Source organism: Phyllostomus hastatus, unplaced genomic scaffold, assembly GCF_019186645.2.
Source record: "Phyllostomus hastatus isolate PE091 unplaced genomic scaffold, TTU_PhHast_1.1 phas_contig_58, whole genome shotgun sequence".
In the NCBI taxonomy this organism is placed as follows: domain Eukaryota; kingdom Metazoa; phylum Chordata; class Mammalia; order Chiroptera; family Phyllostomidae; genus Phyllostomus; species Phyllostomus hastatus.
The window spans coordinates 3,872,753-3,885,199 of record NW_025333916.1 but is presented as its reverse complement, the minus strand read 5'-3'; the positions used below and the strand labels follow the sequence as shown (position 1 = coordinate 3,885,199).

Genomic DNA, 12,447 nt, shown 5'->3' with positions numbered 1-12,447 from the left:
CAGATTTCGTAGCAATAAGGACGCAGCACAGGAATTCAAGATCATGTTTTAAAATAACTTGGCACTAACACACACATGCACAAGCTAGTTCTGAAGGCTTTATGTGTGGGCATAGGAGATGGGGAAGATAAATGCAGCAGGAGCCCAACCATGGAAGGCTGGGGGCTACCCTGACTTGCTATGCTGTGGCTTTTGCTCTGAAGCCCCTTGTCAATTTCTTGTGCTTTCTGAACTGAAGTTTCTGTGCTAAGCCCCATTTATACCTACATGGCAATGAACCAGCTAGTGCTACAATCAGGAAGTAGGCAAAGTTCTGAGTCTTACCAAATAGAAAGTGAAAGCAAAAATAAATTCCCCTCCATTCAAATCTGCAACAGCGTGGATTAAGGTAACACATCAACATTTCTCTTAAATTTGTCTTTAAATCAGAATTTTTCAGTGAGACTAATGGCCAGAACTGAAGGAATAAAACTGCTGTATTGAGGAGGTCTTGTAATTGAGGGTGAGACTCTGGGGAAAGGGGGTGAATTTGGCATCACTGTGTTGGAAAGTGTGTGCTTAACAGTGGGACTTGCGACTGACTCCCTCTCTTTTAGCCTTTCCCAAACGTTTGTTGCAACACTTGTGTCCCGTCCCAGGGTGTTTTGTTCACTGTAATGCTGCTGAAGGTCCAGTGCAATACAGTGAAAAAGTCTGTAAGACCACAGCCAGAGAGCTGTATTTCTGCCTTGTGTGATTGGTAAACTTTCTGTGTGATTTTAGAAGAGTCCCTCTCCCCTCAGTTTCTTTATCTGGACAGGCACTAGCTAGCATTTAAAATCCTCACCAGTTCTGAAGTTAAAGGCTATCTCAGTAAATATCAAGGCTTTTCTCTCTATTCTTACCAAAAAATACATTTTTCTTGAAGTGAGTCTGCTACAAGTTGGGGTAGATCTCTTCTTAATTTAGGTCAGATAATTCAAGTTATGAAAAACACAATAATAATTTAATATTTAACATTCGTTACATGCTTCCTATATGCTAGTTGCTGTGCTGTGCCAAATTCTTCACATAAGTTATTTAATTTAATCCTGCCATTGTGAGGATGGTATAATTATTACATTATATTACAGGTGAGGAAACTAATGCTTAAAAAATCAGAAAATTGCCCCAGATCATACAGGTAAAAGTGGCAGAGCTAATATTAGAATCCAGACACTCTGGTTCCCAAACTAGGACCTAACAAATAAGCAATTTCATTTTTAAATTCATCAGGAATTCAATATAATAGGCCAGTTTTGACTTTATGTATCAGAAATTTCTGGAACATTGAGATTTGGTATCCATAAGTTAATACTTGTCTAAAAAAATAATTTAACCATTTTTTTTATTCTTTTTCATCTTTGTACTTTTAACAGTACTGGATGATCTGCATTAATATTGTACATTAGAAAATTGAAGTAATTGTTTAGGTAATTACTTCTAAAGAACTTGTTAATGATGATATAGAAAAGGAATGGAACACATTCATGGACTTAAGCTGGAGTGGGGTGGGAGTCAGAACTGACTCCCCTGCATTAACTATGTTGTCCTAATTTTAGATGTGTGGTAGCTTTGCCCTTCCAATAAGAATAAGCCTTCTTAGTTCTATTTATAGAGGCAGTGAATTCAGTTTAATTTGTGTTTTCACAGGTAGCCTAAGATGAACAGGACTAAAATGATTTTTAAAATACTGTTAGAACATTATAAACTCAAATTTTATTTCCATAGCTTGTGATATGTTGGAAATAATCTGAGTGTAATCATCTAGCTTGACCTGCATCCTTTATACCAATAGCCATAGAATAAAGCCATTTAGATGTGTTATTTATTTGAAGAAGTGAAGTTCAGTGCCATTAATAATCATATCTGGTATCCAAAGAATATATTCTTTGTGATTTAGGAAGGCAAAATAGAGACACCTGTGCAATTCACTTTTAGGTCTCCAGGATACTCTTAGAATGATATAGCCAACTGTTAGAAACATTCAACATGCAATGCATTTACACACCTGCCTTTTGCTCATTGCACAGAAATGCAGAGGGGATTTGTTTCATTTTAAGAGTCCTTTCATTTGAGCTCTAAAAAAATTTGTATTTGTAGTAACCAGATGATAGCTCAGTTTCTACTTTATGTTGTAGATATTTGTCCTGATTTTGACAGAGAGCAGGCCTTCCTCATTCACACATATTCTTTTATTTTAAGGTCTTATCTATTAATGTAAATCTTTTTCTTCATGCTAAATCTTTTTTCTTCTAGATTAAATCAACTTATTAAAACATTGTTCAGATCCTGAGCGACATGAGTGGAGCCAAGACAGTGCTGTGAAGATCTATGAGACTTAGCCTGGAGAGTGACTTGATTTCTAGGGAATAGATTTAGAGTTCATTCTTCTGCAATGGTTAATTCACACAGAAAACTAATATTTAAAAGTTACACAGCATTTTATTACACTTTAATCATCTTACCCAAAATATGCTTTTGTTCTCAGTTCTCAGTGCCATCTAGTGATCAGTTCAATAAGTATGCTGGGGTTTTTCCAGTAGCCACCAATGGGGAACCATTTCCTTGGCGTGAGCTAAGGCTCCCCAGAGGGGTCATCCCCCTCCACTATGAGCTTTCTGTCCATCCAAATCTTACCTCCCTGGACTTCACTGCATCTGAGCAGATTGAAGTCTTAGTCAGAGATGCCACCCAATTTATCATCTTACACAGCAAAGATCTTGAAATCATGAATGTCACCCTTCATTCGGAGGAAGATTTGAGATATAGGAAACCAGGGAAAAGGCTGAATGTTTTGAGTTATCCTGCTCATCAACAAATTGCTCTGCTGGTTCCAGAGAAACTTGAGGCTGACCTGAGATACTATGTGGCCATTGACTTTCAGGCCAAGTTAGCTGATGGTTTTGAAGGGTTTTATAAAAGCACGTACAGAACTCTTGGTGGTGAAACAAGGTAAGATGTTGCTCCATTTGTTTACAGTCTCTTGTGATACTTTCCTTATGTGTTACATCTCTTCACCAGGAGCATGCTTCAGTGATCATTTATGAAAAGCCCAATACACTGTGGGAAACTAGGAAGAAGAAGAAGCTCTATAATTTCTTATGGAAATTTCAGTAAAGCTGGGAAGAAAGAATGATGAGGCAAAAACAGATAGAAGAATAACTGGGAGTAGAGGCCAGTGTGACTGATAAGACAGATGTGTTTATGTGCTACAGGAAAGGATGGTCAGTAGAGAGAGAGCTTCTCAAAGGAGGTGAGCCTTGATCTGGGACCAGAAGGAAATGTAAGTGGGATTTGGATAGAGAAAGAGGAAACGAAGGTATATAGATTGCCCAGGGAACAGCATGACTCAAATCCAGGAGGCAGGAGCAAGTCTGTTTGGAGAACTGAGAAATACTATTTATTCAATCAGCTCATGTTTATTGAGTGCATGCCTCATGCCTGGCACTGTTCTAGACTCTGAATGTATAGTGGTGAGGTATGGACGAGGTAAATGATAAGTGTTATGAAGGAAATAAAACAAGGTGCTGTAACAGAGAATAACTGTAGCTGGGGTTTGGGTCTAATCTAGCTGAGTGGTCAGGGAAGTCCTTGTCAAGGAGGTACATTTAAACTGAGACCTGACAATTTTTTTAAAGGACACAATCATGACGATGTATTAGGGCAAAGTGTTCCCAGAAAAGAGAGTGGCAAGTGCAAAGTCTGTAAGTTGGGACTGATTGAGAAAAGGCCAGTGTGGCTTCAAGGGCATGAGCAAGAGAAAGAAGCAGATTTGAAAGTGGTCAGATCAGTCTTGTAAGGAGTAGGCTTTTACTTCAGTGCAATGGGGAGTCATGAGAGGGTTCTGATCTGATCTGTCCTTATAAAGATCGGGTGTATGTCAAGGGTTCATTATGGAGAGGAAAAAGTGGAAGAAGAGTAATCATTTTGGAGGACATTGCAGTAGTTCAGGCAAGAAACGGTGGCTTGGGGCCAGGTTAGTGGTGGTGCCTTATGGAATAAATGATTAAACTTGGCATTGCTTTTGGAGGGTAAAACAGATAGAATTGGCAGACATATTGGTTAGGTGAAGTAGGAAAAAGAGTGGATAATTTGGTTGTTCAGAACTGGGGTCTGTCTGCACGCAGGGTGGGGGGAGCCTGGTTTCAGTGCTCTACCACCTTTTATCAGTTGTGTTCAACTGCCAGTTAGAGATGCCCAAATACAGTGGCTTAACACATCGGGGCTTAATTTTCACTTGAGAAAAGAAGCCGGTAAGGCAGTTCAGGTGTGCTCCAGTGCTTCTCAGTGTTACCCAGGACCCAGACTTCTATTTTCTGCTCAGTCACCCTTGGCATATATGACTTTCTTTCTAATACAAGATGATATGTGCACCTGGAGGCAGCAAGTCCACATTCCGGCAGGAATAAAGGGGACAATGAGGGAGAGAAGAAGGCAAAAAGAAACATTCCAGCTGAGCCTGACTCCTTTTGAAAAGCTTTCCCCACCCATTGACTTCAACTAGGCCACAAGTCATGTGCCTACCAACTTATAAGGGAGCGTAAGGATACATTGCTTGCCTGAACACAATCTGAATTCTGTTGAAACTGAAGAAAAGGAATAGACGTTAGCAGGCAACATTAGCAGCATCTTCTATATAGCTCCTCTTTCCTTTCCCACCTTAGGTACTCTCTGCCTCTGGGGGCTCCTACACCCACCCCACGGCCCCAGGGGAAAGGACAGACTTTCCCCTGGCCCGTCTCTTTCCCCCTCCCCCTTGGGGAGGCTTCCTCCCCACCCCCAAATGCAGCCTCAGTTCTTAGGGGCCTGATTTCAGATCCAGCCCAGCAGAGGATACAAAACCTATCAACTTCTTTTCACTAAGGCACCATGTGACCTGTGATGGCTTTTCTTGATTTTTTTTTTTCAAGTTACAAAGGCTCTACCCAAAGGAAATACTTTTTAAGAATATCATTTTGGGAGACATGGAAAAGTTTTTGGAGTAAGAACCGGAAGCCTTCCAGCATACCTCCCATAGTTAGCTGCAGGCTATTTCTGACTTTCATTATGCTTTTCCTGATAGCTTCTCTTTTCCAGACTGAATTATAGGATTTCAGGCATTATCAAATGATTTGATACAGAGATGTGTCTGCCTGTTACAGTCTGAAGACTGGAGTTGCTTTGCCAGCAATCAAAGGAAGCTAGAAGTACCTGGGGCCTTAGGTCACACATGGAGACCCTTAGCCAATAATGGTACAGAAATATGAAGGCCCAGCTCCTTGCCCCCAGTAGGGGGAAGCTTGAAGGCGGAGCTTCCATTCCAGAGCTCCTGGGAATTAGGTAGAAGCTGGGACCTGGCCTGGCTTCTTCCTCTTCCCCATCCTGCTTCCCTCACTCCTTTTTCTCCTGGCAGCAGGTTCTTAATAAATCAGCGTCTGCCTCTTGGGAACACATCCTGAGATCCGACCCACAATTCTTCATATGTCTGATTGAGATCCCCACAGGTTTAGAGATGATACTGACCTACTAGTTTCCTAGTCAGTGTTGACCTCAAGTTGACTCAACATGCCTATCTCAGCCAATCACTAGCTGAGGATCATGGGAAGGTCACTCTAATTCTTTCAGCCTTAATATCCTTGTCTGCTAGGAGAATGAAGGGGATTGTGTAAGTAGAATGCTTAGCATGTGCATTATTCATGACTGGTAGCTACTAAACTAAAATTTACCCTTGTTTATTTAAAAAAAAAAAAAGCCTGGATTCTCTAAGATTATAGTTTGAGAAATCAAGTATGTCACTTCCAGGAATGGTAAGCTGTGTTTTGAAGGTACAAATTTCTTTCTTTCTTGGTTGGACTTATGTCTTCTGCCTGGGGTGGTTCTTTCCACAGGACAATTGCAGTAACAGATTTTGAGCCAACCGACGCACGAATGGCTTTCCCTTGCTTTGACGAACCATTGTTCAAAGCCAACTTTTCAATCAAGATAAGAAGAGAGAGCAGACACATTGCACTATCCAACATGCCAAAGGTATTGCCACTTTCAGAAATTTGGGGGAGCTGTTCTCAAGTTGAGCCTTTATCCTTGTTGTGTTGCTTTTTAAAATATTTCCTTTGTTTTTAAGATTTTGTCCATTATTTTGTTTTATGCTATATATTATTTAATAACCCCAATCCTTCTAGATTTTAACATCATTTTGTTTGGGGCATTGTCATATCAGAAACTTTTTAAAAAACAAAACAAAATTATTTACAGTTTCTTTGTGTTCATATGGCAACATTGTTCTTTTAGATCGGTGTTACTGGGCCAGAGATGAAGTTCATAATCATGTGGACAGTACTTTTCTAACTTTAATGTCCACCTGAATCATCTGAGGATCTTGTTAAAATTCAGGTCCTGACTCAGTCAGTCTTGGGGTGAGGCCCCAAATTCTGTCTTTTTAACAAGCCCCCTGGTGATGGATGCTGCTGCTGCTGGCCCAGGGGCCCACAGGTGGAGCCTGAGGATCTAGAGACCCTGCCTGGGCCCCACCCCGAGTGGTCTCATCTAGTCTTCTGTGCTGGAACTTAGGAATTCTTGTTCATTTTTTAAGTCCCATAGGTAGCTCTTAAATTTTTTAATGAAAATTATATCGTGGTTATATACTTTTTTAATGGAAAGACACCTTTGAACACTTTTACTTGGCTTGTATTTGTACTTACAATGCAGAGACTCTGAAAGACAGAGTGGACCCTGAACTTCATCTGATATTTCCTTTACATTAATGCTGCACTTGCCATTTGTGTCGCTGAACACCACGTAGAACATTTCCTCACCACTACTTGGGAAGGAGGACAGAAGTGGAGGCTCTCCTGGCAGTGCCCCAGGGGGAGAGCAGCTGAGTCATCTAAGCCTGCCAGCGGCCCTGCCCCCTTCCCTCTCCATCCTGAACAGCGACTGGCTCCCCTGGGCAAAGGGGAGAAAGGAGTTGATAAGCTAGATGCTGCATTTCCCAGATTTCTGTTTAACATTTGAAGAGATATATTTGCTCTGAAATACTGGCAGAGCAGATCAAGGAGAACAGTGACAACAATCCATTTACCACACATCGTATAGTTTTTCCCAGATTGTAAATGCAGCAACTTAATTAGCTCTCTCATTTTCAGGTAAAAATGATCTGCTACCTTAAATCCAAATGTATTTTGCAAAGCGTAGGTCTGTTTCTTGCCTGGCAGCTTTTTATTAATAGAATTTTTCATATGAATAATCATGGAGGCTAAAGTAAAAATATAGTTCATTAAGCCTTTTAATTAAAGTGTGGTGCAAACATAAATTACCATTTTGATATGTTAGAGTTTAAATTTTCTATTTTTAGAAATCTCCAGTAACTTCACATATTTAAGAAAAATAAGTGAACACTTTGAAAATATTTTACACAATTCTTGAATCTTTGCATTTCCTCAGTTGACTCAGCCGGTGTTCTGGATCATGCTCTTTTCAGCAAATATTGGCTTAACATTCTGATTCTCATTTATATGTCCAACCCAGGCTTTCATGGGTATCCAAAAAAAAAAGGAGAACTGAAATAATGCTGCAATCATATTCTCTGGATAATATTAATTGCAGCATTTAAGATATATTATGGACTGGTAGAAAGCAACAAGACATACTAAGTTCTCAATTTGTTTAGTTAAGAATACAAGATTTAGGAGAAATGAGGTGGTCAGCCTAGCACTGGTTGAGACAGCATATCTTTTGGGCATTTCTCTGTGCCCTTCACTCTTTAAAGGAACACACACCTGCTGGCAATACTTGCTATGCAAATAGAGTCCTGCCAGTATTGAGAAAAGAGCTAAATCCTCCTCTAGCAACAAGTCGTTTATACTTGGAGTTTACATCGCCATCCTGGATGGACTTACACAAACACCCCACACACTTCCACTTGAGGCAACATTAATGTGCGTGGATCACTCCAGGTTCCTGAACGAAACTCAGCCTCCATGTACTACATCTTTACCTGGGTTCAAAAATCAGAGGGAATGCCCATCTGTTTCCCAAACATCTTTGCCACCAACTGTCTAGTGTCACAGACTCACTTTCCTCATAGTACCACAGTCTTGTCTCCCTCTCCTCTCACCCCTTCACACATTGGACTAAATGGTTTTGCTGCCAAGTTTGGTCAGAAGACTACGATTCCTGTCTTCTCCCTGGTCCCCACCATAACCCTCCCTTCTGCTAGGAGTATGCACCTGTAGAACACACGTTGAATCAGAATAATAAAAAAAGAGATCGTTGTTGGACAAAGTTAATTTGCCCTGTATAAGCTGCTTTCTTAGGGTATCTGGTCAGTGTCCTCTGCTTTACTGGAACTTAGGAATTGAATTTGTTGATAGAAATCTGTAGAATTAAATTCTGTCGAATAGCAGAAACATTTGTCATTGAAGTAGGTTGGGCAGTTTATGGTACTATTTCAAGCTATTGCCTCTTGTTAAAACAAACTGCAATCTTAACCAAACACATAAAACATGCTCAATAAGCCCTGGCTAGCACTGCCACAAGCCTGACACCTTGAAAAGGCAGGGGAGGGTGGAGGGGAGGATAGCAAACTAGCCCAAGAGTTATTGCCAATTTGAAGAAAGTGGTATTTTCAGATTACTGAATCTGATCCACTCAATATTTAGGAGAATTGTACCATATCAGAGATCATCTCTGGGACAAGCTCTCCAGAGCAAATAAAGATAGAATTCAGTAATTATTCAGTAAATTTGACAGCTGCAGCTGAGGAGTCTGTAGGCCTAAAACTTTTGCTTCATCAGTACATAGGAAGAAGTTTAAATTACTAATGACCTCCTTGGCCTGACTCTTTTCACTGTGAAATCAATAAGGCAAAGATAAAAATAAGACAGTGACTAAAGCTGTCACACAGCGAGTGTCACACAGCAAGTGACACACAGCAAGTGAGAGAATGAGCAACATCTTTGGAGTCACACAGTCACATCTACATTTCAGTCTTGCTGTGGAACTTGCCGTGTGATCTTGGGCAATCAGTTAACCTTTCTGAGACTCTGTTTCTTCATCTGTGAAATAGCACCTACCTCACACAATAATGCAAAGCATCCAGCACAGTTTTGCCTCCCTTTCTTCTGCAATAGAGATTTATTTATTATATAACAAAGGGAAAGGGGCCATTCTTTCAGATTTTTCCTTAGAAGTGCGGAACTTAAATTAATGCCAGTTTGGAGATTACTGCATTTCAAGAGAGTGGGAGCATCTAAGATGTTTTTATGCTTTCAAGCAACAAAATAAGATTGACATACACTTTGGGATCCAAAAATGGTGCATTGTGCCCAGGGGTAAGAAAAATAAGGGAGGCAAAGCTATAGAATGTTATGAGAGGCTTCTGACCTCCTATAAGGGCGTCAGGTGTCCTTCAGAGTGTCCTTCAGAGTGTTGGGCTCTCCTCTGCCCTACCTGGCTTTGGTCACAGGCACTGCTGTAAACTACTCCAATTTTCAAACACTGATGCTTTTCCTTCCTGCAGGTTAAGACAATTGAACTTGAAGGAGGCCTCTTGGAAGATCATTTTGAAACGACTGTAAAAATGAGTACATACCTGGTAGCCTACATAGTTTGTGATTTCCAGTCTGTGAGTGGGACAACCTCATCAGGGGTCAAGGTGAGATTGAGAGCCAATTTCATACAGAGCACAAAATAGGGCAATGAGCTTTTATATTCTTAAGCTTTTTTGTTATTATCAAAATATCATGCTTATTTTACAAACTACATATAAAAATAAAATAAATTACTCATAATCCTAATACCAGAATATAATTTCTGATAATATTAGTGTATACCTTCCAACTGCTTTCTCTATGTATGTCAGTATATGAGAATATATACAGTAACAGTATATATATATACACTATTGACAAAATAATATATGACTGTGTTAACTCAATGTTCACCATAATATGTGATAAAAGTTGAATGCCATGAAATATTTTTCTATAATACTATATTAGTAATTGCTTAGTACTATACTGCACAGAAGTACCCTAAGGATTTTGTAATCAGCACCCTATTTCAGGACATTCACATTGTTTCCAATTTTTTTCCTCAATGAAAAGAGGTCTTCATAATTTTCAGAGTCTTCATTGTGTGCAAAAATTTACAATACCCAATAACTGTTTTATAAAGTTTTGAAAACATCAGTAGAGGCATTAAAAATAAGAAAGAACTCCTTACCCTGAGGAACCAAATGATTGACTTAAAAGTGTATTCAAAGAACCATGAAATAATACTTATGAAAATGGCTATAAAATGGCTATTGTAATTTATGTACATATTGTACCTACGTGTATGTGGATATATACATATCATGGCATCTCTGCACATAGGTCTGGATGTGCATAGCTATAGAAGTGTGAGAGGTCAGATAGAAGAGGACAGGCTGCTGTCTGCTTCCTTGGATTCATATCCCAGGCCTATAGTATTCCACGTGGAGGACTTGGAGCAAGTTACTTAGTCTCCATGAAGATAACAGCTATTTCGTAATGCTGTTGAGAGGGTTTAGATTTACACATAAACTTTAAAAATAGTGCCTGGTGATCCATCAAAACATGGTGGCCATTAATGTATCCTTCCTATAACAGTTCTGAAGAACTTCAGTTAATTCAGAGCATGAAAACAGATAATGAAATGAAAGTAGCACTGCACTTGAAACCCAAGAAAATTAAAACCTAAGTTTATTTTTTCTACTTGATTACTTTAAGGAGAGTCAATGAACATATTTGGACACTTTTTTGTTTAGAGTAAACCAGACCAGGAAGAGGGCAGGGTGGCTGTATCCAGTAAGTTCTTGAAGGCTTTCCCACCTCATAAAGCTGTGTTTTATTTGAATTGTGCTAGTAGTCATAATTTTGGAAAGGTAGTTCTCAAGTGTACTTAATGCTGATGAGCTCAAGTGGACTCTCATGATTTAATAGCATAATATATTGTAGGTTGAAATTCACAGTTAACACCTAGTAGGGGTTGTCTAACCGTTAGGCATCCCTGGGCCACACATTAAATATATTATGACATATATTTAATGTGTCATAATAAATTTGTCATTAATTTATGTAATGACAAAAAAAATCTCATAATGTTTGAAGTAAATTTACGATTTTGTGTTGGGCCACATTCATAGCCATCCTGAGCCACATGCGGCCAGTGGGCCACAGGTTGGGCACCCCTGACTAGGGAGTAGATTGTAACAGAAGATGCAGTGTTTTTTATAATTTTCATGATGGCTTTTGCTTTAATACTTCACAGAACGTCTTATCCCTTATTGACAACATGCTTTAGTAGTATCTCAGTAATTTCTTGAAATATGTAGTCTGCCTTTTTTTGGGTGAGGGTTGTTAGGAATGGTATTGTGCCAAGGAGCCATATTCAAAGACCAATTTTTCTGATCAACATTTCACAGGTGTCTGTCTATGCCGCCCCGGAGAAACGGAGTCAGACCCATTATGCTTTGGAAGCATCATTGAAACTGCTCGATTTTTATGAAAATTACTTTGATATCAACTATCCACTCCCAAAATTGGGTAGGGACAAAGTCTATGTCATCATCTTTATTTTCGCTTATATGATTTGCTTGAACGTGTTTCCTTTTATATGTGATTTAAATGAGCACTAAAGAGGTTCACTTAGCCCAGGAAGCAGTAATTTGTACTTCAGAGATGATCCTTGAGTGTAAAAAATAAGGTATTTATGAGAAGCCCAAGTAGTGTGGATCATTTTTATTCACTTATTGGATTTAATATTAAAATAGCTGCATTGCATGTTAGGATTAATTGGATGACTTTTCTGGAGCACATTTTTTTCTACACCGTATTTGTACAAGACCAGCAATGTTTTATCAAAGTTGCCAAAGATTCATGTAAGCAGCTGAAAATTGTCCCTTCATCTGTTATCTGTAGTGCAATTGAGACTGAAAGACAAGAAAGACTGTGGCAAAGATTTTTAAAAGATTTGAAGAAAATAGATCATTTGCATATGATAGATCTTTATATTGAAAGCACATAGTCTATCTTTGTTTTAATTTTCTACCTTAAAAATAAAGCTTGTGATTTTTATAATGTTGCAGAACATATAAAACCTATGACTTAATTTTATAACTTATATGGATTAGTTTTTAAGAGTTTCTGACAGTGACAAAACATTTATTTTCCTTTGGGACATTAGGAAATACTCATCTTTCTTGCCCTTTCCCCCCAAACTCCATATAATTTTTTTTGTATAAAGTAAAAGAAAACTTTAAAAGATATCACAAGCTTATTCCTATAGTTCCTGAGTGTCACTGTATTATTAGAATGCTGGTTCTATATACTCCTTAGCACAGATATACTAAATTCAGTTTATCCACAATCCACTGCTGTTCTCTATGTCAAAAGTCAAGGAAAGGTCAAATAACAGCCACCAACAAAA

At 38.9% G+C, this 12,447-nt stretch overlaps 1 protein-coding gene across 1 annotated transcript in view; it reads left to right on the top strand.

Moving 5' to 3' along the window:
* The first annotated feature begins 353 nt into the window (after window positions 1–353).
* The window catches only part of ERAP2 (endoplasmic reticulum aminopeptidase 2), a 37,306-nt gene continuing 25,212 nt past the window's right edge, over window positions 354–12,447 (top strand). Inside the window, exons 1-5 of the mRNA XM_045848258.1 lie at window positions 354–388; window positions 2,278–2,973; window positions 5,889–6,027; window positions 9,518–9,652; window positions 11,444–11,564. Of these exons, the coding sequence (XP_045704214.1) occupies window positions 2,417–2,973; window positions 5,889–6,027; window positions 9,518–9,652; window positions 11,444–11,564 (952 nt within the window). The 5' untranslated portion in view covers window positions 354–388; window positions 2,278–2,416. The remainder of the gene's footprint in view (window positions 389–2,277; window positions 2,974–5,888; window positions 6,028–9,517; window positions 9,653–11,443; window positions 11,565–12,447) is intronic.